We start from the raw sequence: 25545 nt of genomic DNA, 5'->3' as shown, positions 1-25545 counted from the left end.
ACGGGGTGGCACAGCCGCGTCACTGCCACTGCGGCACACCGCTGTGGCGCTGGCATGGGGGGGCACAGCGGTGTCACCGTCGCTGGGTCACACCGAGTGGTGGTGCCATGGGGCGGCTCTGATGGTGACACGTGGGGGCACAGCAGTGTCATCACCGGTGAGTTACGCTGCTTTGATGGTGACATGTAGTAGCACAGCGGTGTCACCATCACTGGGTGACACAGCCGTGGTGTACGATGTTATGTCCCTGTCCCTGCTGCTGGCCCCTCTCCAGTCTGTGGCCCAGCACATTTGCCGAGTGTGGCATCCATGTCCCAGGCAATGTGACAGCCGGGGACAGCCCCACCACGAGACCCCCACCCCTGTCCTCGGTGCCACTGGCACCACCCAAGCCCCCTGTGCTCTGGCCTTGCTGGTGCCTGCAGCTTCGCACCGCTCCCAGCCAGGTGGAGTTTGTGCGCTGGTGCCTCCCCGGCAGAGCCATCTCTTGTCCCCTCCTCCTGCTGTCCCACATTTTGGGGTCCCTGCAGCGCTGGGCTCACCGGGGCTGGAGGTGGCACCGTGCCCGGACACCAGCGCACACCCAGCCGGGCTCTGCAGGCTGTCCTGGCTCAGCGCTGCCCAGGATGACATGTCCCCAGGGAGGGGTGAATGTCCCCAGGGGCAGCGGGCGGGCCGGGGGACGTGCTGCCCAAATTGCGTCACCCCCCGGTGACCGGTGACACACACGGGCAGGGGTTTGGCTGCGGGGTCAGCAGGGTCCCCACCCTCCGCAGAGCCTCACGTGCTGCGCTCCCACCCTCGGTGCCCCCGCCAGGGCTGCAGGGACCCGTGACACGGCCCCGGTGACAGCCACCCCCCACCCCCGCTCTGGGCAGCTCCCAGCCCACACCATCCCTGGGTTGGTGGTGGGAGAAGGTGGGGCCGAGGAGGAGCCTCCCCGTCCCGTTATATTGAAAGCGTCTCGTTCTCAGGCTCTCTTTGCTTCCATCACATCGCCAGGTCACAAAAATGGTGAGGGCAGCAGACGGGAATTAATTCAGACATCGGGGGCTCCATGGCACGGGGCGCTTTGGGAGATTTAAGCTCTGCTTGAATTCGGATTTTCCAGTGAAAAAATCTGGACGGGGCACAGCAGGGCTGCTCCTCACAGCCTGACCTTTGGATTCAGCTCCCTGGGGGCTGCTGTGCCTGCCTGTCCTGCTAATGTCTCTCTTTTCTCATTCTCTTTCAGACGTCCTACACAGACAAAGGAGAAAAGGTAAGAGCTGTGTCCCTGTCCTGCCCCTCTGCCTGGTGTGAAACATCAGTCATGTTCCTGCAGATTATGTCAATTCCTTGATTACCTGTTGAAATCAGAAGTAAAACTGCTCTGGGCCACACAAGATCCTCATTGTAAATTAGTATTAACCATTGGAATTTCTGGTTTGGGAGGAGAGTGACAAACAGGAGATGATGGATATTTCCCAGTGAAGTCAAGCCTTAAGCTGAATCCTCATTCCATGCAACATTTATTTCCAAATGCTGCATTCTTTGCCTCCTTTTTCACTTTTAAAGTGTTTCCAGTGCTGGGTGGCCTGTGCCAGGTTGGGCAGTGGTGGGGAACGGAGCGAAGGGGGATCTGTCCTGGCACTGGTGCTTGTGTAAGAGCTTTTGTGGAAGAATTAATCTTTAACACGGTGAGGTTTGCAGGTGGGCAGCTCGCTGGGATGGCCACTTGTGGGGAGCACTGGGAGAACTGAAACTGTGGCTGTGGGCAAAGGTGAATCAGTGCTTTGTACCTTCCAACCTGCAGTGCAGGATCCTGTGGGGCTTGACTGTAAAGCACTTTGGAAAATCATCATCTGGGGGCTGTTCCACCCAGTTAATTCAGATGCATTTGCAGGAGATGCATTTTCAGGGTCCCAGCTGCTGCTTCCCCCTGCTTCAGAGCCGAGCAGTGATGCAGGAAATGCAGCAGCAGCAGCTTTAAGCCCCGTTTTCCTTTCCTTTTAGCCCCAACGAGGCCGCTTCATCCATTTCCACTCCATCACCTTCTGGGTCGGCAATGCCAAGCAGGTGAGAGGCTGCAGCCACCAGGCACACGTGTAAGGGGACAGCCATGCCAGGGGACAGCAGAGCCAGGTGACACCAGAGCCAGGGGACAGCAGTGCCAGGTGACACCAGTGCCAGGGGACACCAGTGCCAGGGGACAGCAGAGCCAGGTGACACCAGAGCCAGGGGACAGCAGTGCCAGGTGACACCAGTGCCAGGGGACACCAGTGCCAGGGGACAGCAGAGCCAGGTGACACCAGAGCCAGGGGACACCTCCCACGCTGGGCAGGCTGGGCTCTGCAGGCGGGCTGAGCCCTGTCCCAAAGCCCAGCCCTGACCTGGCACCAGTGGCCCTTGGTGGCCTTGGTGGCCCTTGCGCAAGGCGAGGGGCGGCTCCTGGGGGTGGGACATGGGACATGAACCAGAGGATGTGGCCGGGCTCAGCTGTGGCCACCAACCTGCTGAGCTGCATGGGCTTATGGCAGCTGATCTCCATCCCGTGCCCCGGGCAACTTAAACACCCCTGTGCTCCACACCTGAGCTGCTTTTCACCCAACCTCACAGAACAGGAGACACCCAGAAATGTCTCCTGCTCCTTGGCAGCCCTCACAGAAAGTTCTGGAGGCAGCACTTCCCACTGATCTGGGCTTTTTCCTCAATCCCGGCCGTTTCTTGCCTCTGCCTGTTCCCCCTGGGCTGCTGGAGGCGGCAGAGAAGCTGCTGCCTGTTCTCACACTCACAGGGCAAGTGTGACTTGCACCTGCCATGGTGGCTGTTCTCCATGGCCTGTGGGCCACCAGCACCACAGCTTCAAGCAGAGGGACTCTTCCCTGCCCACAGGCTGCATCCTACTACTGCAACAAGCTGGGCTTCGAGGAGCTGGCCTACCGGGGGCTGGAGACCGGCAGCAGGGAGGTGGTGTCACATGTCATCAAGCAGGACAAGGTAAGGGAGCCCCTGACAGAGGTGCCACTGCCAGGGCAGGGAAAGGTGATGTGGTGCCAGACCCACCATGCAAACCATCACCTGTGGCTCCATCCTCACCTCTCCTCCTCTTCCTCGGCAGATCGTGTTTGTTTTCTCCTCCGCTCTGAACCCAGGGAATGAGGGTAGGTGTCACTGGGGGGGATGGAGTGGGAAGTGGCTGTGGCAGAACAAAGCAGATCTGCTCATGCCTGTGGCTGTTCCTGCTCGGGGCAGAGATGGGGGAGCACCTGGTGAAGCACGGGGACGGGGTGAAGGACATCGCCTTCGAAGTGGAGGACTGTGACTTCATCGTGCAGGTGGGCAGCCCCTCCACCCCCTCCCACACAGCCCCCCAAAACGGTGAGGGGAGGCAGGAGGACCTGGGGGAGCTGTGGCAGGACGGGATCTCTCTCCTTCTGCCCAGAAAGCCAAGGAGCGTGGTGCTGTGGTGGTGAAGGAGCCGTGGGTGGAGCAGGACAAATTTGGGAAGGTGAAATTCGCAGTGATCCAGACGGTGAGTGGCAGGGCAGGGCGGGGCCATGGAGCTGGCTGCACCTGGGAGGCCCCTGCAGAAACAAAGCCACAGCACAACCACTTTCCCCCCTCACAGTACGGTGACACCACGCACACCTTGATAGAGAAGCTCAACTACAAGGGCCTGTTCCTCCCTGGGTACCACCCACCCCTCTTCAAGGACCCCCTGCTGCCCAAGCTGTGAGTACTTTCCAGAGGCTCCTGCCTGGCTCTTTGCCATCGTGTTCTGGTGGGATATCCCACCGAGGAGCTGGACAGGTGCCCACTGCCTTGCCCTGGAGCCCCCCAGACTGTGAGGTACCCCTGAGCCTGGCTGAGACCTTCCTTGTCTCCCCCCACAGACCAAGTGCCAAGCTCAGCTTTGTTGATCACGTTGTGGGGAACCAGCCTGACCTCCAGATGGTCCCAGTGGCGGACTGGTAAGGGTGGGGAGAGCTGGTGGGGGGTGGGATGGAGCAGCAGCACAGCTCTGCTGGTCCCACCACTTCTGCCAGGGCTGATGAAGCCAGAGCACAGCTCCATTACTGTGGGGATGGAGCAAGGGCTTGACTGTGCCCCCGGTGACCTGGGCAGGTACCAGAAGAACCTGCTCTTCCACCGCTTCTGGTCAGTGGATGACAAGCAGCTGCACACCGAGTTCAGCGCCCTGCGCTCCATCGTGGTCACCAACTACGAGGAGACCATCAAGATGCCCATCAACGAGCCAGCCCCTGGCAAGAAGAAATCCCAGATTCAGGTGAGTGGATGCTGGCGGTTGATCCATGTGGCTGCCTCCACTCCCAGGGGGACCTTAGTGAAGGAGCAAGGACCAAGGGTCAGTGATGTGGAGCCAGAGCAGACCTGCTGTGCTGAAGTGGCTGCTAGAAAGAAATCCTGGCTCTGCTTGGGCCTAACAAACCCCAGGGGAGCTGCTGGGCAGCTCTAATCTCATCAACAGTGTCTTTGCCATTCCATGGTGCCCCTGGGCTGATCTTGCCTGCATATTTTTAAGCCCACACCCATCCCTTCACAGCTGTAGCTGTGCTGTCACTACCATGGTGACATCTTTTCCCTGTAGGAATACATTGATTACTACGGAGGGGCCGGAGTCCAGCACATCGCACTGAACACCCCCGACATCATCTCAGCGGTGAGTGCAGCCCTGGGACCCCCTGCCCTGGGACCTTCCCTGCCCTGGGACCTTCCCTGCCCTGGGATCCCCTACCCCGGGACCTCCTGCCCTGGCTCTGGGCAGGTGCTCATCACAGGGTGCACCATGACCCTGTCAGGGTACAAGGACACAGAGCCAGTGGCCTTTGTGCTGTGGTTGTTTTACAACCAGCATTAACTGCCTAGGGAGTCAAAGGAACCTGCTGCACCTGTGAGCTGCCTGTCCCTCCAGCTTAAAGCAGTTGGGGTCTGCAGGGCCCTTGGTGGCACCTTTGTCCTTGCAGGGTGCCTGGTGGGACACACAGAGCCCAGGCTGCCAGGCTGAGCCCCACAGCCTATCACCCACCTTCAACTGGGGCAGGGGCAAGTTTGGGTTGAGCACCCAGGTTTGGGCTCCTCTCCAGACCAAAGGGCCTCCAGAAGTATCAGGTCAGAGCAGGACAAATGATCCTTGCACAGCTCCCTGCAGTGCCTGGGGAGGACACCTTGGGCCTGCCCATTCCTGGTGCCAAAGTGAAATGATGAGGCAGGTTCTCGTGCCTGAGGTTGGCCAACACCATGGGAAAGCATCTCTGTCCTGACACTGCCCATGCCAGGAAATGCTCCTGGAACAAACCCCTCCCAGGCTGAGCCCTGCTGGGTCTCCCCTGCCTTGCAGATCACCAACCTGAAGCAGAGGGGCATGCAGTTCATGGATGTGCCCTCCAGCTACTACCAGGTGCTGCGGGAGAGGCTCAAAACAGCCAAAATCAAAGTGAAGGAGAACATTGACAAGCTGGCGGTGAGTCGGGGGGAAAGGCTGCCCAGGGCTGGAGCAGCTCCCCACAGTGCCCTGCAGGGATGGGAGTGACACAGAGAGCCCCACCTGCTCCTCTGTGGGTCTTCGAGCTGTCGCCTCATTTCTTTTCTCCAGGAGCTGAAAATCCTGGTGGATTTTGATGAAAAAGGCTACTTGCTCCAGATCTTCACCAAACCAGTTCAAGACAGACCCACGGTCTTTCTGGAGGTGATCCAGAGGCACAACCACCAGGTTGGTGTGAGGCTCTCCCTCTGGTCCTGGCCAGGAGCCCTCAGGGCCAAGCCCAGGTCCCTAACGGTGCCACCCCTGCAGGGCTTCGGCGCCGGGAACTTCAAGTCTCTGTTTGAAGCCATCGAAATGGATCAGGATGCCAGAGGAAACCTGACTGTGCTGGAGCCCAACGGGGAGACCAAGAGGATGTAGGGGATGGCAGGAAGTGCCACCCTCATCCCCAAGGAGCTGAATCCCAAATGGACTGGGAAACATCCCGTGTTTTGGTAAATAGCCCAGACCGGAGTGCCACAAAGCCGGGGAAGCCACTGCCAAGCTGGACAATGCAAAAGGACCCAACACCTCTGCCAGCCCAGCCCTGGCACTGCCCTTCCATGACCTCCTGGGAGATGGGGTGTGGGAAATAGCAAACACACTCTCCAAAAGCAGCTTAATCTGATCCAAACCATGGAATTCTTAACAAAGGGCAGGTTTAAGGCATGTGCCAAAGACATGCAGCTACAGAGGAAGACAGAAGAAACAACTGGGAGTGCTCCAATGTAGTCTATCCAAAGTTTTAATTTTAGCTGCACGGGAAGCTGCGAAAGCACGGAGGCGTTTTCCTCTCTGCACATCTCCTTTTGTAAGATTTTGGTTTAATTGCTTTTAGACTCAATCTTCAATTTGAATTTGCTGAGAATAAACATGGTTTTAGGGTAGCTCCAACACTCTGGAATGAGAATTAATTGTATTTACATATTTCAGCCTTCCCAAGGCAACAGAGTCTTGCTCTAATACCTGTAAATTCCTGCATTAATGATGGGCTGGGGTTTCTCCCATGTTTCCAGCAGTAATTGCTGGCATTGGCAGCAATTCCTTGGCTCAGATCCTGGCTGCATGTGCAAAGTCCCCTCTGGGTGTTGTCCTTTGCACGGGGAATTCCTCCCCAAAGCAATAAATCCCTTTTCTGACCTGGCCTGAGTGCCTGGGGAGTCCCTGTGTTCCCAGGGGCTGCAGCCCCAGCACTCCCTGTCCCAGCTGCTGAAGGACAGCCTGGGGTGCTGCACAGCCCCTTCCACAGCCCCCCTGTTCCCTTTTTCCCAGCAGGGGAGCTCTGAGATCCTGAGCAGCCCAAGCCCTCAGCTCAGGATGGGCTCCTGTGACCCCCAGCCCCATCCCAGCCCCTCCTGGCTGAGCCCCCCAGGTGGGGCTCTCCTGCAGCCCTGTCCTCTGCTCACCTGAGCTGGGAAGTCACCTCCAGCCTCTGTCCTGTCTCTTCCACCTCCTCCTCCATCAGCCATTCCCCTTGTCCCTGCTCCAGGTATTTCTTTTTGAATAAAAGCTCAGAGAGGCCACCCTGACCCCCCCAGCAGCAGATCCCATTGTGTGGGGGGGTACATGGGCCAAACCTGAGCAGCTGCCCCTTCTCTGGGTCCCAGGGAGCAGAACTAATCCAGATTTCAAACAATCACAGAATATCCTGGAAGGGACCCACAAGAACCATCCAAGTCCAACAATTTGAATAAAGTGATTTAAAAAGAAAGAAAGCAAAGAGCCTCTGGCCACAACAGCCTCACACATCACTGACCCCTCACCTGGCAGTTAAGGGCTTTTGCCTCCATAAAGTTAAAAATAAATAAAGAAAGAAAAGGATATGAAATCAGAGCAATCCAGGGGAGAAGGAGGAGCAGAGGTTGGACATGTTTGGGACTCCTGGTTCACTGTCAGGAGAGCTCTGCTTCAGCTCTCCAGGGCTCTCAAGATTGTTAATACTGAGACAAAGTTTATAGATTAGAGTCACTCACATATTTCTTTCATGCAATATAATGCTGCTTAAATTCATTTCCTGCTCACCAGAATTAATATTTTCAGTAAACTTTGCTGAAAATCTGTTCTTCACACTGTTCTTGTTCTGCATCTGCCTCCTTGAGCTCTCACAGCTCCCAGGTAATATATTAAGCACAACATAATTTTTCTGTAAGAAAAGTCAGTATATTTATGGTTTGCTTTATAAAAGTTACTATAATACAATGGTACATAGTATTCAATTCACAAAAATATGAACAAATATATACAGCATGACACATCCACAACAAAAACACTTTCTTCAAAACAAGATACATACTGGTGACAGATTCTATATGCACAAAACATCCCTAAATTTATAAATTTGCTTAACCAAAGAAAAAGCAGAAATCCTAAATCTTCAAAGCTGAGTTGTTTTTTTTAAAGGAACTTAAGAAAAAAAAATTAATTTATTGCAAACAATTTGACCTGCCTACTTTTAAAGGAGGCCCTTGATTTCCACGCTGGGAATTAAAACCAGAAAACTGCAAGAATTGGGAGCTGGGTGTTCCACTTTGCTTCAAAACCGCCCCATTGTTTTAGAGTGTCCTTCTTGATGTGTTTTCACTTGGACAAATCCTACAGTGGCAACTGAGGAAACTCATAAAAACAAAACAAATATTAAACTGAAAAAATCCAGTTGCTAATTTGCTTAAATACATTTTAGGGTGTCTATTAGACTGTACACATTTCCTCGCTTGAAATAAATAGATTTTGCACATAAGGTTTCAGACTGAGGGAGGGGGGAAAGAAGAAGCCTTGACTTGGCAATTTTTTGTCTTCAGTTTCTTAATGCTTCTAATTGCATCTATTTATTTGACAAAAAAACCCATATTTATACAGAATTTACATTATACAAAGCTTGACACAAGCTGTAAATGCCACCAGCTCCTTTGCTATACTCAGTCCTTCTTCCTCCCCATCTTGACATGATTTAGAGCTGGAATCTGTTTAAAAAGAACTCCAAATTACAATAGTCACTTTTAATAAACTATTTACATGCTCTTGAAGTACAAAGAAATCAGCAAAAAAATTTCAACATGTTTCTACAAGAAACGGTGTTTGAAGAGAAGATTCTTGAGTTCGCCTATGTACAGAAAATGCATTTTTTATACTTCAAAATCCTTTTTTTTCCTTAAATTTTTATTTTGTACAGAAATGCACTGAAATGATCCCTGAAAAAGGTCACAAAAACCAGAACTGAAACTACTGTATTTGTTGGAGTTTTAAAATGATGGTTGTTTTTTCTTTCCTTGTAGAAATAAGCTGCTCTGTACAATATAAATAACTGCAGGATGAGCCCCATCCCCTCCAGCCCCCCAGATCCTGTGGATGCCAGCACAGAGGCACCTACACCTGAACTCCCACAGCTGCAAACCAAAGGCTGAAATTCTATTTCCATCATTTTGCTCTGTTCTCTTGGCTCATTCCTCCCAGAGAGATGGAATTTTGCAGGGAGCACTGAAAATGTCTCTCTCTTTTCTTGTCTTGGGCTCAAATTGAAGTGACAATAAATGTGGGGATGGGTTTTTCAGTGCTTGCAGTCCCTGTAAGCAGCACGTGCTGCTGAGGCTCCCCTTGTCCCTGTCACTGTTCCCAGGGGTGCCTGTGCTGAATGGAACCACAGCAACCACAGCTCCTGCCCTCCTCTCACCCCATCCAGGCAAAGGGTCTGAGGTCTCTCCCACCCCCATCTGTGGCTGCAGGGCTCCCCTGGCAGGGACAGGGCACCCACAGAAATCACTGCACCAGGCCTGGGAGTCCTCACCATAAAATGATTTGTTTGGGGTCAGGCAGCTTCCCAGTGCAAGACAAAATATCTCCCAGGTAGGACTCTGCAAGCCAAGATTTATGGGGAAAAAAGAGAAGTCTCAGGTTTGGCTTTGAGACCAGACTAACATGATTTTTCAAAAGTGCTGTGGCTTCAACAGCTCTGTTCCTTCCTGGGGAAGTACTGAGAGATCAGCTCTTCTAAAAACTCACATTGTTTGTCTGGGATCCTAAAAGGGGATGAATTACAGGCAGTTTCAGAAGTACCCAAGTGATTTAGGTGCTCATGGTCTTTGGCACCCAAATCTCTTGGTGCTCCTAGAACACAGGGTGAAGGACCTGAAGGTGACAGGGACCTTCCTCCCCACCTTCCTCACCAAGGGCTAAGGCAAACTGCAGGGGCTGATCCCACCCAGAGCACAGAGATGTGCTGGGAACACAGGGCTGGGCCATCTGGGGTGTCCTCACCCCCACAAGTCCACCATTCATGCACGGGTTTGATGGAGCAGAGAGGGAGAAGGCCAAGGACAGGGGCTTCAGTTCTGACACACGGGAAACTTCTGTGCATTTCCAAAGCCTTGCAAGTCAAAGGCCAAGCTGAGGAGATGCCAACCAACACATTGAATTTCACTCAAAAAATAACAACTAAACTGAGCAGCTGGGTAAACTCCCAAATGCCATCACTGCAGTTCCAACCAACATTCAGTGACAGAAACTTGTGCTTCTCATGATTTTAGGTTCTGGGTCACCAACACCCAGGGGCTGGAGAGATTTAGGAAGAAGGAGGAGAAACAAAACAGAACTGAAACAAAAGCAGAGATGGACCATGGGCTGTGCAATCTCAGAGACAATTTGCTCGCCCTCAGACAGGAACACAGGTGGTATTAAGGCAGCTTGGAGCAGTCTGTGTGTTCCTGCTCCCTCAGGCCTTTTGCCTGGAGGAGAAATTCAGAGGCAGAGGTGTAACCTACATTACAAGCTCCACGCTGCACTGCAGGCCTAGCAATTCCATGGAACAGCTGAAAAAACTTCCAGGAACCTCTTTTGCACCTCTTTTGCAAGATTGTCACCTCTGTGGAGGTTTGGAAAGAATACAAGAACACAGCTGTGCAATTTGCTCTGTGGGGAGAAGGCGTTTAGTTATGCAGATAATCTTCCCATTTCAGAATGACATTGCAACTTCTCCTTACAAGCCAATTAAAAAGGGTTTAGTACAACTAATCTCTACTTTCAAAGCAGGAGAAATTCAATGCAAATTGAAAAACCGATCCTGTCTATACCTGAACGGTGGTGTAACATTTCCAGATCTCATCCAAAGAATTATTTTTTTGGTGTTTGGTCCCATTTTTAAATGGAACCTCTGGAAGAACTGCAACCTTCACCTCAGCACATCTACAAGGACAGAATATATTGAGAAATCATTTTAAAACACGCCTTCCAAATTCAGAGAAGCAATTCATTTCCATGCTATAGGTGGGGGGGACAGGATTGCTTTCAGGGACACTTCTACCATGATTCTCTGGAGGGACAGGACCACCCCTGGCCAAGTTACTGAGTAACAGAGGGAGGAGAGCAGCAGGGCACAGCTTGCTCCTATCACAGGAGGCATCTCCCACATCCAAGGACAGAGCAAATACTCCATGTAAAACACTGGAAGGGCAGGGAAATGCAGATGAAAGTGAGAAAAAATGAATACAAGTCACACATCAGCCTGATTCCCACCCACAGGAAGAAAGTCCTGCTACAAACTTGGGCTGTAGTCTTTGCTTGCAAGCCGGGCAGGATTTCTACAGCATCAACAGGGGCTGAGCTGTCCACTTAATGTTCAGCCTCTTCTGCAAGCAAGACAAGCCCATCCCCAAGGAATGGGCATCCCCAAAGGCCACAGCTGACTCCACCTCTCCCTAGTGACTGAAGTACCCAAGGGTTTCTCACGTGCAGCTGCAGAGGTTTTGATCCCCCATGGACCAGCATGCCATGGCAAAGGAGAGGGGAGCCCAAGGAGGGGAGATGAGGTCTGGCTGACCTGACTCTGCCCTGGGGTCTGGCTGAGGGGCCTTGTTCAGGCTCATCCCTAAGGAAAAGGCAGGACAGTTCAGCTCTAGTCCCACTGTGGACACATCTCCACACACACACACCCCCAAGCACACACTCACTCACACACCCTCAAGCCTCTGGCTTGCTCTGTAACATCAACCTTACATTTATTTACAGCTTACTCTGAGAAATCTGTGCAATTTCAGCCAATCAAGCTCCCAACAAACCCTATATGGCATTTTCAGTCTCTGCTTCACATTTAAACGTTGAATGTCTTTTTCAACCAACGAAAACTGATGAGAAAAAGGTAGCAGCATTTATGAAACGATGAAGGCTTATAACAACAATTAAAAAAAAAAAAAAGGTACCATTATCCCATTATGGAGCATTACTTCAGGGACTGAACAGAGAAGCTAGTGTTTGGATAGACCATGCCACAAAAGGTAGCCACCTTTTTGTGTGCGTGTTGGATCTGAAAAGGAAAAAGCACCTGAAACATGAACAGTCCTCGTAAGCATGTGCGCTTTTTGCTTTCACTCATGATCCTGGCAGAAGTGCGAAACTTGCTTGATTTTCTTCTCTTTTTCCTCTTTTTTTTTTTGGTAAGTATTTTTTTGCTTTTAAATTTTTTTTCTTCCTTTTTTTCTGTAGGTTTTTTTTTCCTCTTTTTTTTGGCAAAGTGCAACCACACCTGGTTACCACAGTTTTGACATGGCCGAAGGTGCAAGTGTGATGAGAAACCTTGAGTTCAGTTCAGGGTTCCCCTGCAGTTCTCAGAGCCACAGAGACACGGGATTTTTACATCCTCAATTGGAAACTTGTAGTCGTAGGTAATTTCCTCGTTCACATTGATGTGCTGCTTGGAGTAGATAACGATCTTCTTTTGAGACTCCACCGTGATCACTTTAGCATAACAATTTGGCTGCAAGGGTGACAGAACAGGTGAGGATGCAGGTTCCAGAGTGCCAGGGCTTCCCAGCCTCCACACAATTATTTCAAGCTAAAATAAAACAGGGCAGTCCTTTCCCAAGACACCCCAACCATACTTTCAGAGCCTGGACTTAGGGCAAGCCTAGGCAGGGAGGTGTGAAGCCAGAAAACAGAGCAGCCCTCCTTGTGCTGCTCCAAAATATCCACATTCTGGTCATTTGTGGAGCAAAAGAGCCTGGATGATGCTCCATCAGTTTTGTCCCAGGTTAAGAGAAGCTCAATGCTGAACAGTTTGGTCAGACAGGCAAGTCTGAGTGCAGACTGCAGCACAGAGCAGAGGGGGAAACAGCAGGGATTATTTTCCCATGTGGACACTAGAAGGAGCTGAATTTCCCAAAGCTGAAATTTGCTGTTCTAAGGAAATATTTGTTAGATTTGCTTGCTCAGTGTCCATCAGGGTCCCCCAAGACAGCCAGAAGGGCTCTTGAGCATACTCAGTCTCCCTGCATTGTTTCATTCCTCAGGTCTCTCCAACCTCTTTACACTCCTTTAGACCCTGCTCTGATCTGCTGTGGCTCATTAACATTTAATCACAACCCTGCGACCTCCTGCCACTTCTGAGCACCCCAAGCAGGGCTGGCTGGGCTTCCCCAGGTTTGTCAGCTGCCAGGGAACAAGGACAGGCCAGAACAGATACTCACATTGCAGCTGTGATTGATGAACCTGGCGAAGTTCCCACACTTGGTGGCATCGATGATGGTGTCGTGGTCGACTCTGAACATGTAACTGCTGCCAATGCCCTCGTCCTCGTATCGCTTCTCACGCATGTCAGCAATGACCTGCAGAAAGCCCAGGCAGGCTCAGGCCACCTGTGAGCAGCCACCTCAGCAGCACAAGGCTCCCCTGAGCTCTGCTTGTGCCAGGCAATGGGGCTTTACACCATCCCCATCACCCCAAGAGAGCACACACCTCACTGGAAACACAGAAGTTCAGGGTGGGCTTCTTAAGGAGGCTTCTCCTGAGTGCTCAGTTTCCACAGATTGTTGGAATTCCCACCCTTGTACCTCCAAACCATGCCAACCTGTGCCCAGCCCACAGAGCTGACACCACCCCCCCAGGACTCCAACCCTTGCTGTCATACTCAAGGATTTTATCCAGGGCTGGTTTTTGCTCAGATTTCAGCCACAGCTTACCTGCCTGATGTTCTGCCCCACGTACTCTATCACCATCTCATCAGCTGCAATGGGCTCCATAGCAAAAAGGCCCCAGTCGTGAATGTGGCTCTTGCAGAATTTTAGTTTTTTCTTCCGGAACTGCATGAAGAAAACACCCCAAAACCCAACCCTGAGTTAGCCACAGCACAGAATGGGAAAGGATGTCTCTGGGTCCAGGATCTGCAGCAGTGGGTATCTACCTTGAGCTGGTTGAACTTGAGCAGGTCACTGTCACAGCTACCAGTGAAGGAGGAGAGGAGCCTGCGCTGCTCTGATCGCCTCTCGGAACCAGCCCGGGTGGAAGCGTGAGGTTGGGCAGGGATGCTCATACCCTGAGAGGACAAATGGGTGATCAAAGCTGACCCAACACCCTGCAGGCTCCCTGTGAGCAGCCCCTTGTGCTACAGCACATCACCACAGAACACCTGACATCAAACATTAGCACTTCCCACACATCCCCAGGACAATAAGGACACACAACAGCTCCCTCTCCCTCCCTGCCAAAAGGCAGGAAGCACCCACTGTGTGTGACAGTGCCAAACCAAATCCCATTCACAGCTGGATTCCTCACCTGTGTGTCAGCTGGAGGCTCCTCTGCAAAAGCTCGGCTATTGTTGAGGTATTTGAGTTTGTCCTTCTTATCAATTTTGTAATAGCCTTCGCTTCGTGCGCAGCCCGTCACGTGCTCCCGCATGCCGTCATCCCGCTTCTTCTTCTTGGGGGTAGAAAAGCTGGTAGGTGGCAAGAGGTTAAGGAGAAACACAGCCAGAGGTGGATATCAGACTAAACTTGCTACAGTTGCATGGAGCTAAGACCAGGAGCCTGGAAAATTAGGAAGGTTTTGTGGGGTTGCAAAAAATAACATTACTACAGAGATGCCTTGGAGAGGTGCTGCCCTCAGTAGCCTTGGGAAATCAGCTCCTTCAGACACACATGACAAAACCTTCAGGTTTGAAGGCACCTTCAGGGCTTTGGCTCCTGGAAAGACAGTGGAGCTGTACTGCTGCCAGCTCACCCCACAAACACAGCCATGAAAGCTACAACAATCGAGACTGACCCAAAAATGCTTCCTGTGAGAGAAAAATTTATCCTTGATACCAGAAAACTGAAGCAGAGGGACCATAAAACCAAGAGGTGACGGCCTCAAAACCAGAGTGCTGAGGGCTGGCTGCAAAGCAGGTGAGCCTGCAGGTACTTTCACACTTGTCATGCAGGGTGACACAGGATGAACTCAAGGTGATTTGGAAGTGACATAAAAAGTGAGCGTAATTTTTGTTGCTACGATATAATCCTTTATTTTCACCATGGGTTTTGTTAGTTATCACTGACTGTTTTAGGTGTTTGGGCTTTTTTGATTTTGCTATCCTGTCTTGCAGGAAGAAAGGGATGAAGACATCTGAACTTCACACAATCTCTAGCAACACACAAGGTGGTGTGTTTGTCTTCTTCAACACATAAACCTGGACATCTTTCCTGAAAAAAGGACTGGAGAGTTCTGAGGTTTTTACAACAGTCTTTTAGGCTCTGCTCTGGAGAACACCACTGGTGGCTGCACACACATAGAGCCCTGATGTGCCACTCAGAAAGCTCTGATTTTATCAGTATTTCAACCTCAAAGCAACTTCAAGCTGCTAGAACCACTCACTCATTGTTTTGGGCACAGATGGTGAGATTATTTTTACAGCAAGTTTTAGCTCCAAGTGAAAGCTCTGTATGTGCAGACTAGAAATTCCACAGGAAAGCTGGAAAAGAAGTCTGGTTACATGCAGACAGAAGCTTCTCAAACTAGGAAGGAAACCTCCCCAGAAGAGGTGCCTACAGACTATCCCTGCACTTCCAGACTGAACATGCAGCAAGAGCAGCCACTTCTGCAGTATTTTTGTATTGCACCTTCAGAGAATGAAAGAGTTTAAAATTCCCTGCTCATCCAAGCAATCTCCATCCCTGTAAGCAACTGCTTGTCCCACCAACCTCTCGTGCATCTCACACGTGCTGCCAACACCCTGAGAAAGGATATAAGGATGGAAAACCCAGAGGGTGTCATTGAGCCAGTCCATACCGTTGTCCTGCTGTAACAAGCGGTCGTATGTGATGCACATGAACTTGATGTCCTCCTCGTCAATGCCTCCGTTCCAGATGTCGTACAGAATTGTCATCTCCTCAAACTCGGAGCGCGGCCTGAACTGCGGCTGGGGCGGGGAATACTCGGGGGAAGGGATCACTGGCAGCTCCTCGGATTTCTTCTGCCTCCGCCACTGGCGCTTGGGCTTCGCGTGAGCCTCCTCTTCCTTGAAGTCTTCGTTCCACTGGTTCTCCAGTTCCTTGAATGGCAGCTTCTCTGCAACTGTCTCAGCTGCTATTTTCTCGTGGAAACTGTCATTCCTGAAGTCCAGGGTGATGGCTTCAGGGTCTTTCAGTCCATAGTAGGCATCAGGATGCCCACTCAGCAGCTCTTTGCCCACAGCACCTTCCACCAAGGCCACTGGCATGGGAGGAGGTTCTATGGTTTTGCCCGAGTACACATCCAGCGACAGGACAGAAGGTGGGGACCGCCTCGGCCGACCCGGCCTCCTTTTGGGAAGAACAGAAGGTGGTGGTGGGGGAGGAAGAATAGAAGCCCCAGGGGGTACTTCTGGGGAGAGCAAACCAGGTTTTACTTCTGCCTTGCATTCCTCGATGGGCATTCTTCCATCTCCATGCATGCACGGCAGGGCTGCTACAGGTATTGGCTCATCAGGTGGCAAAGCCATGTCCATGTGGAAATCTGCCTGTGGGGGGCTGGCAAAGGGGATAGGGGAAGGAACACTGTTCATGCTGATCGTAAGGGAAGCACCAAGAGGCTCTTTAAAGGTTTTCTCTTCTAGCTCATCCTCTGACTGTTTCTTGCCAGGCAGAAGGCAAGGAATGGTAGCACCAGCCTCTGGGAAAGTAGGCGTGAAATTGAAATCTCTCCCAGGAGTCCGAGGAATGCCACTATTAATGCCAGGGGATTGGGATGGGTAGGAAAAGGGGCTCCCTGGGACTTGAGGGGAACTGAGGGTCAAGCTGCTTCCTGTAAGGGGAGCATCACTTCCTGGCGTGGCTGGAACAGTGTCCGTGCTCTGCGACTTCGTGAGGGGATGTGAAGACTTGGCCAAAATGTCCCGCCCAGGAGTCCTGGGAATCTCCTCTTCCACGGATGTTTTGGTCACCATTAATTGTTCAGGGAACTTTTCTGGAGGGACTAAAGACTCTTCCTTGCCGGGAGTGGATGGCAAGGGAAGCATGGAGGATGGCACCTTGTGGGCTGGCAGCAGGACAGTCTCAGTGTCCGAGTGGATCAGCACCTCCCGCCCCGGTGTGCGCGGCAGCCGCTCCTCCTCCTCCGCTGCCGACGGCGGCTTGGCTTTGACTCGGCCTTCCAAGCTGCTCTCCTCAGACTTGCCAAAGAAGCTGCTTTTGCTGGGCAGAGGTTCTCCAAAGACTCCTCCTGGAGCAGAGATACAGAGAGACGCCTCCTCATCTTGAGATTCAGGCTTTGGACCTTCCTGTACCTCTGGCTCCAGCATGGGAGTGGGTTCGGGCTCTTCCTCTGAAAGGGGAACAGAGAGGAGAATCAGGAGCTTTGCCTCCACTTGGTTACTTGCCACTTGCTAGTAAAGACATGTTTAAGATGCCACAATTAAAATACAGCTCAATTCCACTGGGAGGCTTTAAAACTCCAGTGCTTTACATTTTGGAGGCACAGAGTGTAGAGTAATTAGACACTACCAGACACTTTCCTAATGGATCATAAAAAACCCACACTATTAATTTGAGGATTAACTACGACACAGACCAGAACGAAGGTTTCTCTGCTTTCAAAAGCCCTGACAACCTTCTGTACAGACATTAAAGGAATGAGTGGATTGTGGGGTGAGGACTTTGGAGGAGAGCTGTCAGAGCCCAGAGCTATCACCTTTTCTAATGTGGGAACTAAACTAAATTGCAGGCCAAGGAGCATCCTCAGCTCTCCAAGGAGGGAATGGTGAAGGGAATGGCTGAACACTCCTGAACAACTCATGAAGCAAACGGGAAGCCCTTGTAATGGATGAGGACACACTCACATGGTATCAATGAGGCAATTTATATGCTGCTCTCCCTGCAGCAGCCTCATTTGTCTGGAGTTTATTTACCCACTTAGGGCCAGGTCCAAAAGGAATCAACGGTGAATCTTGTTAGGCAGCTCAAAATAACATTTTCAAGGGGGAGAACGAAAGGAGGTGAAAAGGCCTAGAGTGGGAAGGGAGGCATTCCCCATTTGTGCTGAACAAACCAGGGCTGCTGGAGAAGGGTCTGAGTCTTGCAACTCCTGTATGAGCTGGGTTGCTCAAGAACAATGCTGCAGTTTGAGTTTGTTCCTACAGCTTACCTGGAAAGCTCCTTACACATGTCAAATTGCTCAAATACAGGTGTCTCCAAATTTATGTTCTTTCAGCACACTGACCTGCTCTAGAAAGGATTCATGCAAAACCAGTTCCTCTTTGCCCTGCCCAGTCTAACATTTTACCTCTTTGTGACTCTCAGATTTTGCAGCAGCCAAGGAGTGACACCCTGTGCAGGGACTGGATTTCCAGCTCTCCAAGTGGCAAAACCCTGCCCAGTCCTCAGACACCAGAGCTGCCCAAAGCTTCACAGCAGGCCCCACCAGATCTGCCCTCCCTGTTGGCTCCAATTTTAACCTTTAGATTTCCCCCAGTTGCCAAATCACTCAAGCTTTATGATCTCACTCCTGTTCTAGTAAAAAGTTTCCAATTTCCTTGGTTCAAGTACAACTCTGTATTGATTGAAGACAATTTCCTTCTTCCAGGAAACTACTGAGTATCACTCATTTAAAAGGAGCAGGTGACAAAACCACCCACAAATAATATTGGGAACCATAGAGAACTCTGAGACTCCACTCACCTGCCCCATGCAGCTTCCCTGTCACATCCTGCTTTGATATTAAAACCAAAATGAGCCAGGAGTGACATTCCTGTTCTGTTTTAGCAGCCATGGCTTTTCTATCTTGAGCTTCAGCCACCACACCACCCGATCAGTCACCCTCAGATGATGACAACTGTTGAGTTCCTCTAGGACTCCAACTAAACTGGCCCAGGATAAGATTCTGGATACAGTAACCACAGTATTTTTAGTAGCAGATGGCTCATGTAAAGCTCCTTACTAGGAAGGAAAGTTCAGCACAGACCTCTTTCACTGTACAGATAATCCCTAGCCTAGAGCCAAGACTGGAAGAAGAAAGAACAAGGGAAATACAAACCCATATTGGATACTGGGAGAAAATTTACTTGGAAACATAACAAAATGCCAAAGCACATGGAAGGGCATACCTGGCCTACAGATGGGAGAGAGTGCAAGCTTTGTCTCCTGGTCTCTTTCCAAAACCAAATGTTTCAGAGTTTCAGCAGCAACAGAAGCCCCAAGGACTTGGCCACACTCACTATCCCCTGCCTTGATTTCTTCACTGCCTTCATCTTTCACTGCCAAAGCTGGCTCAGCAAGTCCCAGGCCTGTTGCATCCATGTAGTCATCCACAGGATACAGGTCCAAAATAGTCTCCCTCTCATCATCAGGAAGCTCATGACCAGCAGGTTCCTGCTCTGGCTCAGCAACCATGGCTTCTCTGCCTTGATCTTCAGCCACCTCTTCCTCCTCTTCTTCCTCCTCCTCTTCATCATCATCATCATCCTCCTCATCTTCATCATCTGAGTCTGAACTTGACTCGAATTCAGAGGAGTCCTCACTCTCATCAGATGATTCAGCTTCAGCCTTGGAAGACGAGGGACTTGCTACATCTGCAAGAACAAACTGCCATTAGTTCTGCTTTCTGCCTTTAATAATCAATCAGGGGCAAATATCCCTTCCCCTGTAAAAGTGTGGAAACAGCAGCACCAGCAGCAGGTGGCTTTGAAGGAGTGGCCTCCCAATTCACTTATTTTTGCAGAGATTTATAAATCCTGTCCCTTGCAACAATCACCATACAACATGGGAGGGGTAGTGCTGCCTGGCACCTCCCACCTGGGTCTCTTGGTGTATTGTATCTTTTACTAAGATTTTCTGCTGCCTTTACACATGGCCTTAAAAAGTGGAAACTACCACCTGCCAGAGCAGGAACTGATTGATAGGACAGAGTTATTAGCAGCCAATTTACCCTTTTCAGAAATCTGGTCCCTTCTCCCCCAGCCACTCCTGTTTCTCAAAATAAGCACACATTTAGCTGGGCTTGAGACCAGTGCCCCTGTGGCTGGGTTGGGCTGAGATCAGGTAGGGACTGGAGGGCTCAAAAAGGACCCACTGACTGAGGGATCATGGAAACCTCACAGGTATTAATTAAAAATATCTCTCTGCATTATATTGTGTAAAACTGCCCAGTGAAAGGAGGTACACAAGCAACAAAATCAGCTCACAAAGGCAGAAGGGAGACCACAGCTGACCCAAAGGTGACACTTGCTGCTTCCACTGCAGCTCCTTACCCTCCTCGGAGTCCTGCTCCTCCTCCTTGTCACTTGTGTCTATGCCTGTCTCCTCCTCATCATCTTCATCCTCGTCTTCGTCATCTTCATCCTCATCATCTTCATCCTCCTCATCCTCCTCTTCCTCCTTTGCAAGAAAGATTACCAAAAATGAACAGTGAGCCTGTGACCTGGCTGTCAGTGCAGTAACCACCAGGGACTCTCAGGGAGGCTGTCAGAGAACCTGAAGAGGGAGTGACCTGACAGAGCTCTGTAAGGACAGACAGACCCCACCAGGAGCACTCATCTCCCAGAAAAGGGACCTTTGGCACTTGGCATTACCAGGCCCCCCTTTTAATGGCAGACAGCACTGAAACTGCAGCCTCACACCAACATACCTTGCCAGGTGCTGCTTTCACCAAGCCTCCCTCTTCTTCCTGCTCCTCTTCCTTCTCTGAGGAGGACTCTTCCTCTTACCCTGATGTCTCATCTCCCTCCTCTCCCTCGCTGTCGAGCTCCAATGGCCTTGCTGGTCGCCGTCGCAGCCCCACAGACTCTGCGTCCTTCTTTGACAGGTCAGATGTTGTATCAGAAGCATCCCTGTCCCTCTCCGACTCTGAGGAGCAAAAGCAACAGAAATTACCATCAAATACCTTGGAAAGGACAGAAAGACTTAACTACATAAGGGAAACTTCTTCTTTGGGAAGTTGGAAGTTAGGAGCAACGTGCCCGTGTGGTGTGAGGGTCCCCAGGCCTACAGGGACTTGCTGATGTCACAGTGAAATGTGACATCAGCAAAATGTGGGTGGTCAAAGCTGACAAGAGACACAGCATGAGTGAAGTCAGGACAGGCAACTTGAATTTAATGGTTTTTTGTTTCATTTTTTGGCTTCAAAACCACTTGTTAATCTGAACCAATTTCTACATGAACTCACGTGCAAAACAAAGGGAATTCAAAGCTTTGTCTCCTCTTTACTCTTCCCTGGTTATAGGAAATAATGTTAAGATATTTTCAAACAGATTTTTCTGGCAAATAACTTTGGTTTCCTTTTCAAATCAAATGCAGAGCAAACTGTTACGTGCTTCCTCCTACCACATCCTAGGGAGCTGTGAGCACACTCCAAAGAGCCCATGAACCCATCTGAGCTCCTTCTGCTGGGGCCCAGCACCGCTAAAATAGGTTATGAGTTATTCTTAAAATGTGGGTCTTAAACTTCCCACCAGTGAATTTCAGATAATTGAACCCAGAGGGGCCATGGCCCAGCTGATCAGAGCTCTGTGAGAAGCAGGGTTTGGCTCAGATCCTTGACTCTGTGTTTAACTGTAAGTGAGCACACTGCTGTGAAGTTTAAAGGATTCAGCTTGGTGGGGTTTGCATCTGCTCCTGAGTTTCAAACAAATGCACTTTGCAAACCTTCATCTTCATCATCCACAGAAGTAGAAGGCCGGATTCTCTTCTGATCTCCCGCTGAGGCAGCTTCAGGTGGTTCCTTTCTTTTCACCTGAACAAAAGACACAATTAGCATTTCTGAAAGTTTAGAAACAGCAGAAATCAACTTCTTAAGCAAATTGCCACTTCTTTACTTTGCTGTGGTCACAGCAGAAACCAAGGGCCACTTCCCAGCTCTTGATCTCTTTATTTGCTTGCAAACAGAATTTCACTCTGAATGAAACTCTACCCCTTCAATTTGCATGAAAACACCCTGGGTACCAGCATGGTGCATGTCATCACCAGGTACTTTGGGGATGACAGAGAAAACTCTTGACAAATCCATGTGTCTGAGATTGTAGTAGAACACAAAGAGAGCCTAAGCCCAGGGCATCTTAAAGAACCTCAAAGCAAGTTTTACTCTAAATAGAGACTGGAGAATCTCTTGTCCCAAACCTTTTACTTGCACCTTCAGTGCATTCAAAAATCCTAATTTCAAGGAAGCTTTCTACACTCACCTACCCCAAACTTCGCTTAAGATACTTTTAATTTTTAATGTAAATGCTTTTCAAAATGGATACTCTGCGCTTCTGAGGAGACAGAGTTTAAGCAAACTTCAGGTGAGACTCAGCTGCCAAACCATCAGAGATTCCAAACGGAACAGTAACTGTGTAAAGCACCATGAGCATGCATGTATTTTTATGGACATGCTGAAATGCTGTGTCCTAAAGACAGGGAGATCCTCTACAGCCAATTCACACAAGGGGAGGATGAAAAGGGAACAGAGGGTCCTTGCTCTGGTCCTGGGGGTCAGAAGCAACCCCTTGAGTGAACAGAGAGCAGGATGAACAGCCTGAGGGCTCTGGGGCACAAACCTAGCGAGGTCTGTCCTCCTAAGGCTCCTCTGGGGGATGGCAGCACAAGGAAGAGTTTTTGTTTTCACCTTGAAGGATGGCAGGCGGATAGCCCCTCGTAAGCCGATGCCCAAGCCGATGGCCTCGTAGCCCAGCCCTTCTCCTTTGTTCCAGTTCTCCAGGAGACAAGAGGCCATTCGATCCTTTGGCTTTGGTTTTTCCTCCACTTCTCCTCCAGACTTCACTGGAGTGAGAGATGCCTGCAACAGAGAAGGCACATTTGAGAGGGGAAGTTTCCTGGGAAGGACACAAAGTCTGGAAACCATTTAAACAGTTGAGGTTTGGGAAATATCACTGCCCTGCCCAGGCATCAGTTTCTTTGAGGGCATCTGAAGGTGCCCCACACCTGAAAGGAACAAGAGCTGCACAGAATAACACAAATAACTGGAGCGTGCTTTAGGCAAGTCAGCCCAACAATGTGTTATCTACCTTCTCTTGCTAACCCACATAACTGAAAGCAACTCCAGACCTTCCAGTTGGGAATACCTTCCTTCTGTTGAGTGCAAGGCCAAATATAGTGCATCAAAAATCACACACAACCCAGTGTTTCCTTAGCAACCAGAGCCCCAGTCCACAAAACCTGCCAGAAGGCTCCAGTCCTGGGAGCGGCAAAAATATTTAGGCAAAACACCAAAGGGTCTCCAAAATAGACACACAGCCTCAACAAATCCTTTTTCACCAGAGCTGAGGTGTGAAGCAAGAGCAGGAATTCAGACATCTGCAGCTGTGGAGAGGTGGACAAGCCAGGAGAATGTCACACATGGTGGCACATCGCGTTCTGCCCAAGGCAGGGGCACTGGAGGTGACACTCACCTGCATCAGCCCAGGGCACAACACCCCAAACAGTTTCTCCTGCACATCCTAACAGAGCTCACAGGCTGAAGGGGGCTGTAATCACCAGAGGCAGCACAAACTCAGCTCTCCTGCTAATTAGGGACAAGACTAATGGGAGTATCAGGCAGGGAATCCAAGCAGCAGCACTCTGTGGCCAGGATGCCTGGTTACTCCTGGCACTCTGCTTAATGCATCTTGCTCAGGCTTTCAAACCTAAACCCACCACGAGATCTGGGAACAAAGAAAAGCCTTCCCCTAGCTCAGGCAGGAAAGGTCCATGGAATGTGCTGCCTTCCCCAGCAATGTGCTCCTTTCACAGCTTTCACCCCTCACATTTTCCACCCTGCCTGACCCAGGACACCAGATTTATCCTTGAGCCTTCCCACCCTTTTCCTAGGGCATGATGCCTCTTGGAAGTTACTCAGCTGCCAGAGCTGGAATCAATCAATCAATCAATCAGTCAGTCAGCTGCCTTTGATGGAACAGTGTGATGGCAGAGCACATGAGGAACTGACCTCCAGCTGCCACCAAGGAGCCCAGTAACCCCCCCCTCACACACACACAGACACCAGCAATGGGAAGGTACAGTTAAATATTCAGTTTAAGCTGAATATTCGTATTTTGTTGTCTGCAAAACCAGGCAACTTGTGCCTGAGAAGGAATCCTGTCCCACCCCAATGCCAGGGGTGCCCAGTCCTAGCAGAAAGCTCTGAAATCTATGAGGTTTTTCTGCACACAACAGTAGCACATGCCCTGGGGCAGAAAGGGTTCTGGCATCTCTGTTCCTGGACAGAAAGCACACGTGGTTTTCCATGCAGCAATTTCACATTTTCAATTACACTGCTCACATCCAACATAACCTGTGGTAAGGACTGTGGTGAGCTGCTGTGGTACAGTCAGCTTCCCTTCCCAAAATGGCTTATAAACCCCAGGTGAGGGAAGAACACCCCAAATCCAGCCATCACTTGGGATGTCAGAGAGCCTGAAGATCTGCCTCAACTTGCTTCTGCTCCTTCACCACAAATGTCTGGTTTAAAACAATTTCTTGAGTGTTTAAGTCGCTGTTTTTGCAACTATTTGCTGGATCTGTTTCCTTCATTGCCCTGGAAACTCATGGGCCTCCTCCAAGACTGTCAGCACACGCTTGCTGGCAGGAGAAAAGCTCTGAGCATTAGGCAGGAGGAAGGGACGGGGTTTCTGCTGCGCGTCACGGCAGCCAGCTCTAAGCCACAGTGAATTACACTGTCACAAAACAGCTGCTAAGCAGCAGCATTACCAACCCCTCCAGAAAGCCAAAGAGCTCTCCCAGGCACCAGAGTTAACACACAACTGGTTTACAAAAACAGGTGGTGAGGACACTGCTCTGAAAACTGACATCTGAAACAGACCTACCTGCAGGTTGTGGTTTGTTTTGTTATTTTTACAGTAATTCACTGCAATGGTAATTTTGAGGCTTGCATTAACCTTTCTGTAGTGTTAGGTTTTTTGGGTAGTGACAAATTCACCACACATTAAATCACAGTTTGCTGGCTGAGGTACACTTCAAATTGGGTGAGAAAAGGATCAGAGGATTCATGCAAAGCTGTTTTCTCAACTAATCCCTGGAACTCTCAGTGTATTTGGCCAATGTTCAGCTTTTGAGTTAACTGCTGCCTTGTACATGCACTGGGGAGGGGGCAGAACTGGAAATACCCACAAATCTCACTGCACAAAGTGGGGAACACAAGACAGAGGCTTGGTGGTTTCCAACATTCCTCTTGTATCTGACCTTAATTTTTTGGAGCTGAACTTCATCTTCCTCTTGCGCATGAAAATTTAGGGGTTTGGGTTTTTTAAAGTCAGCTCCAGACCCCTGCTGACCCCACACACACTGGCCACAAGCACTAAGAACAGCTCTCCCCAGGACCCAGGACACAACATGTGAAAACTCACTTTTGCCAGACGCTCCTTCTTGTCCCACCAATCATCAAACGCCCGGAATGCCACCACTTCGACCATCTTGCGATTCAGGTCCCTTTTCATGATGGCCTTCAGCTCCTTCACTATGACCAGGAGAACTCCATCCACCGTGGCTTTGTGGGGATCTTCCTTCTTGGGCTCATAGCCCGGGGGTGGAACTGAGGGGTCAAACTTGGGCAGAGGCGGCCACTGCTGCCCGCGGGCAAGAGCGGCTCCCATGGAGAAGGGGCGGTAGGGAGGGAGATTCACAAACTGCATCCGGCCCGTCATGAAGGGCGGGTACTGGTACGTGTTCTGCGCCTGCATCATGCGGCTCAGCATCTGAGTTTGCATCTGGAAGGACATGGGCATGCCGCCCCACTGGTTGCCCAGGACGCTGATCATATCCACCTGCATGACTGGGAACATGCCGGGGTGGAAGGGGGGCAGCGGGGGCAGGATGTGGGGCGGG

At 50.6% G+C, this 25545-nt stretch overlaps 3 protein-coding genes across 4 annotated transcripts in view; 1 reads left to right on the top strand and 2 right to left on the bottom strand.

Moving 5' to 3' along the window:
• The window catches only part of PSMD9 (proteasome 26S subunit, non-ATPase 9), a 3708-nt gene extending 3652 nt beyond the window's left edge, over window positions 1-56 (bottom strand). The window contains exon 1 of the mRNA XM_031059441.1: window positions 3-56. Within this exon, the coding sequence (XP_030915301.1) occupies window positions 3-56 (54 nt within the window). The remainder of the gene's footprint in view (window positions 1-2) is intronic.
• Window positions 57-106: 50 nt separating this feature from the next.
• On the top strand, window positions 107-6421 carry HPD (4-hydroxyphenylpyruvate dioxygenase). 2 transcript variants are annotated; one of them, XM_031059509.1, is made up of 14 exons: window positions 107-157; window positions 1235-1261; window positions 1996-2058; window positions 2875-2979; window positions 3101-3143; window positions 3235-3317; window positions 3425-3514; window positions 3611-3714; window positions 3876-3953; window positions 4108-4270; window positions 4592-4663; window positions 5342-5464; window positions 5597-5713; window positions 5795-6402. In XM_031059509.1, the coding sequence occupies exons 1-14, from the start codon at window positions 122-124 to the stop codon at window positions 5903-5905; spliced, it is 1215 nt and encodes a 404-aa protein (XP_030915369.1). In that variant the 5' UTR covers window positions 107-121; the 3' UTR covers window positions 5906-6402. The 2 variants fall into 2 exon arrangements, with proteins under 2 accessions (XP_030915369.1, XP_005424081.1); XM_005424024.2 differs by lacking the exon at window positions 107-157 and adding an exon at window positions 984-1014 and having other exon boundaries at window positions 5795-6421.
• Window positions 6422-7662: 1241 nt separating this feature from the next.
• The window catches only part of SETD1B (SET domain containing 1B, histone lysine methyltransferase), a 52247-nt gene continuing 34364 nt past the window's right edge, over window positions 7663-25545 (bottom strand). Inside the window, 12 exon segments of the mRNA XM_031059440.1 lie at window positions 7663-12266; window positions 12976-13113; window positions 13468-13587; window positions 13689-13820; window positions 14060-14226; window positions 15506-17059; window positions 18837-19301; window positions 19980-20106; window positions 20357-20574; window positions 21373-21460; window positions 22331-22501; window positions 25068-25545. The exon segment at window positions 25068-25545 is cut by the window's right edge and continues 58 nt beyond it. Coding sequence (XP_030915300.1) covers window positions 12093-12266; window positions 12976-13113; window positions 13468-13587; window positions 13689-13820; window positions 14060-14226; window positions 15506-17059; window positions 18837-19301; window positions 19980-20106; window positions 20357-20574; window positions 21373-21460; window positions 22331-22501; window positions 25068-25545 — 3832 coding nt within the window. The 3' untranslated portion in view covers window positions 7663-12092.

Source organism: Geospiza fortis, unplaced genomic scaffold (assembly GCF_000277835.1).
Source record: "Geospiza fortis unplaced genomic scaffold, GeoFor_1.0 scaffold145, whole genome shotgun sequence".
NCBI classification, from domain to species: Eukaryota; Metazoa; Chordata; class Aves; order Passeriformes; family Thraupidae; genus Geospiza; species Geospiza fortis.
Note: the sequence above shows the minus strand (reverse complement) of the source record. Positions and strands in the feature narration are given on the sequence as shown.

Bases quoted from the DNA above. Each gene is read 5' to 3' on its own strand.
- HPD (XM_031059509.1), top strand. From the start codon at position 122: ATGGTGACACGTGGGGGCACAGCAGTGTCATCACCG. The intron at 158-1,234 runs GTGAGTTACGCT...ATTCTCTTTCAG, and splicing joins GCACAGCAGTGTCATCACCG to ACGTCCTACACAGACAAAGG. The intron at 3,715-3,875 runs GTGAGTACTTTC...CTCCCCCCACAG, and splicing joins GACCCCCTGCTGCCCAAGCT to ACCAAGTGCCAAGCTCAGCT.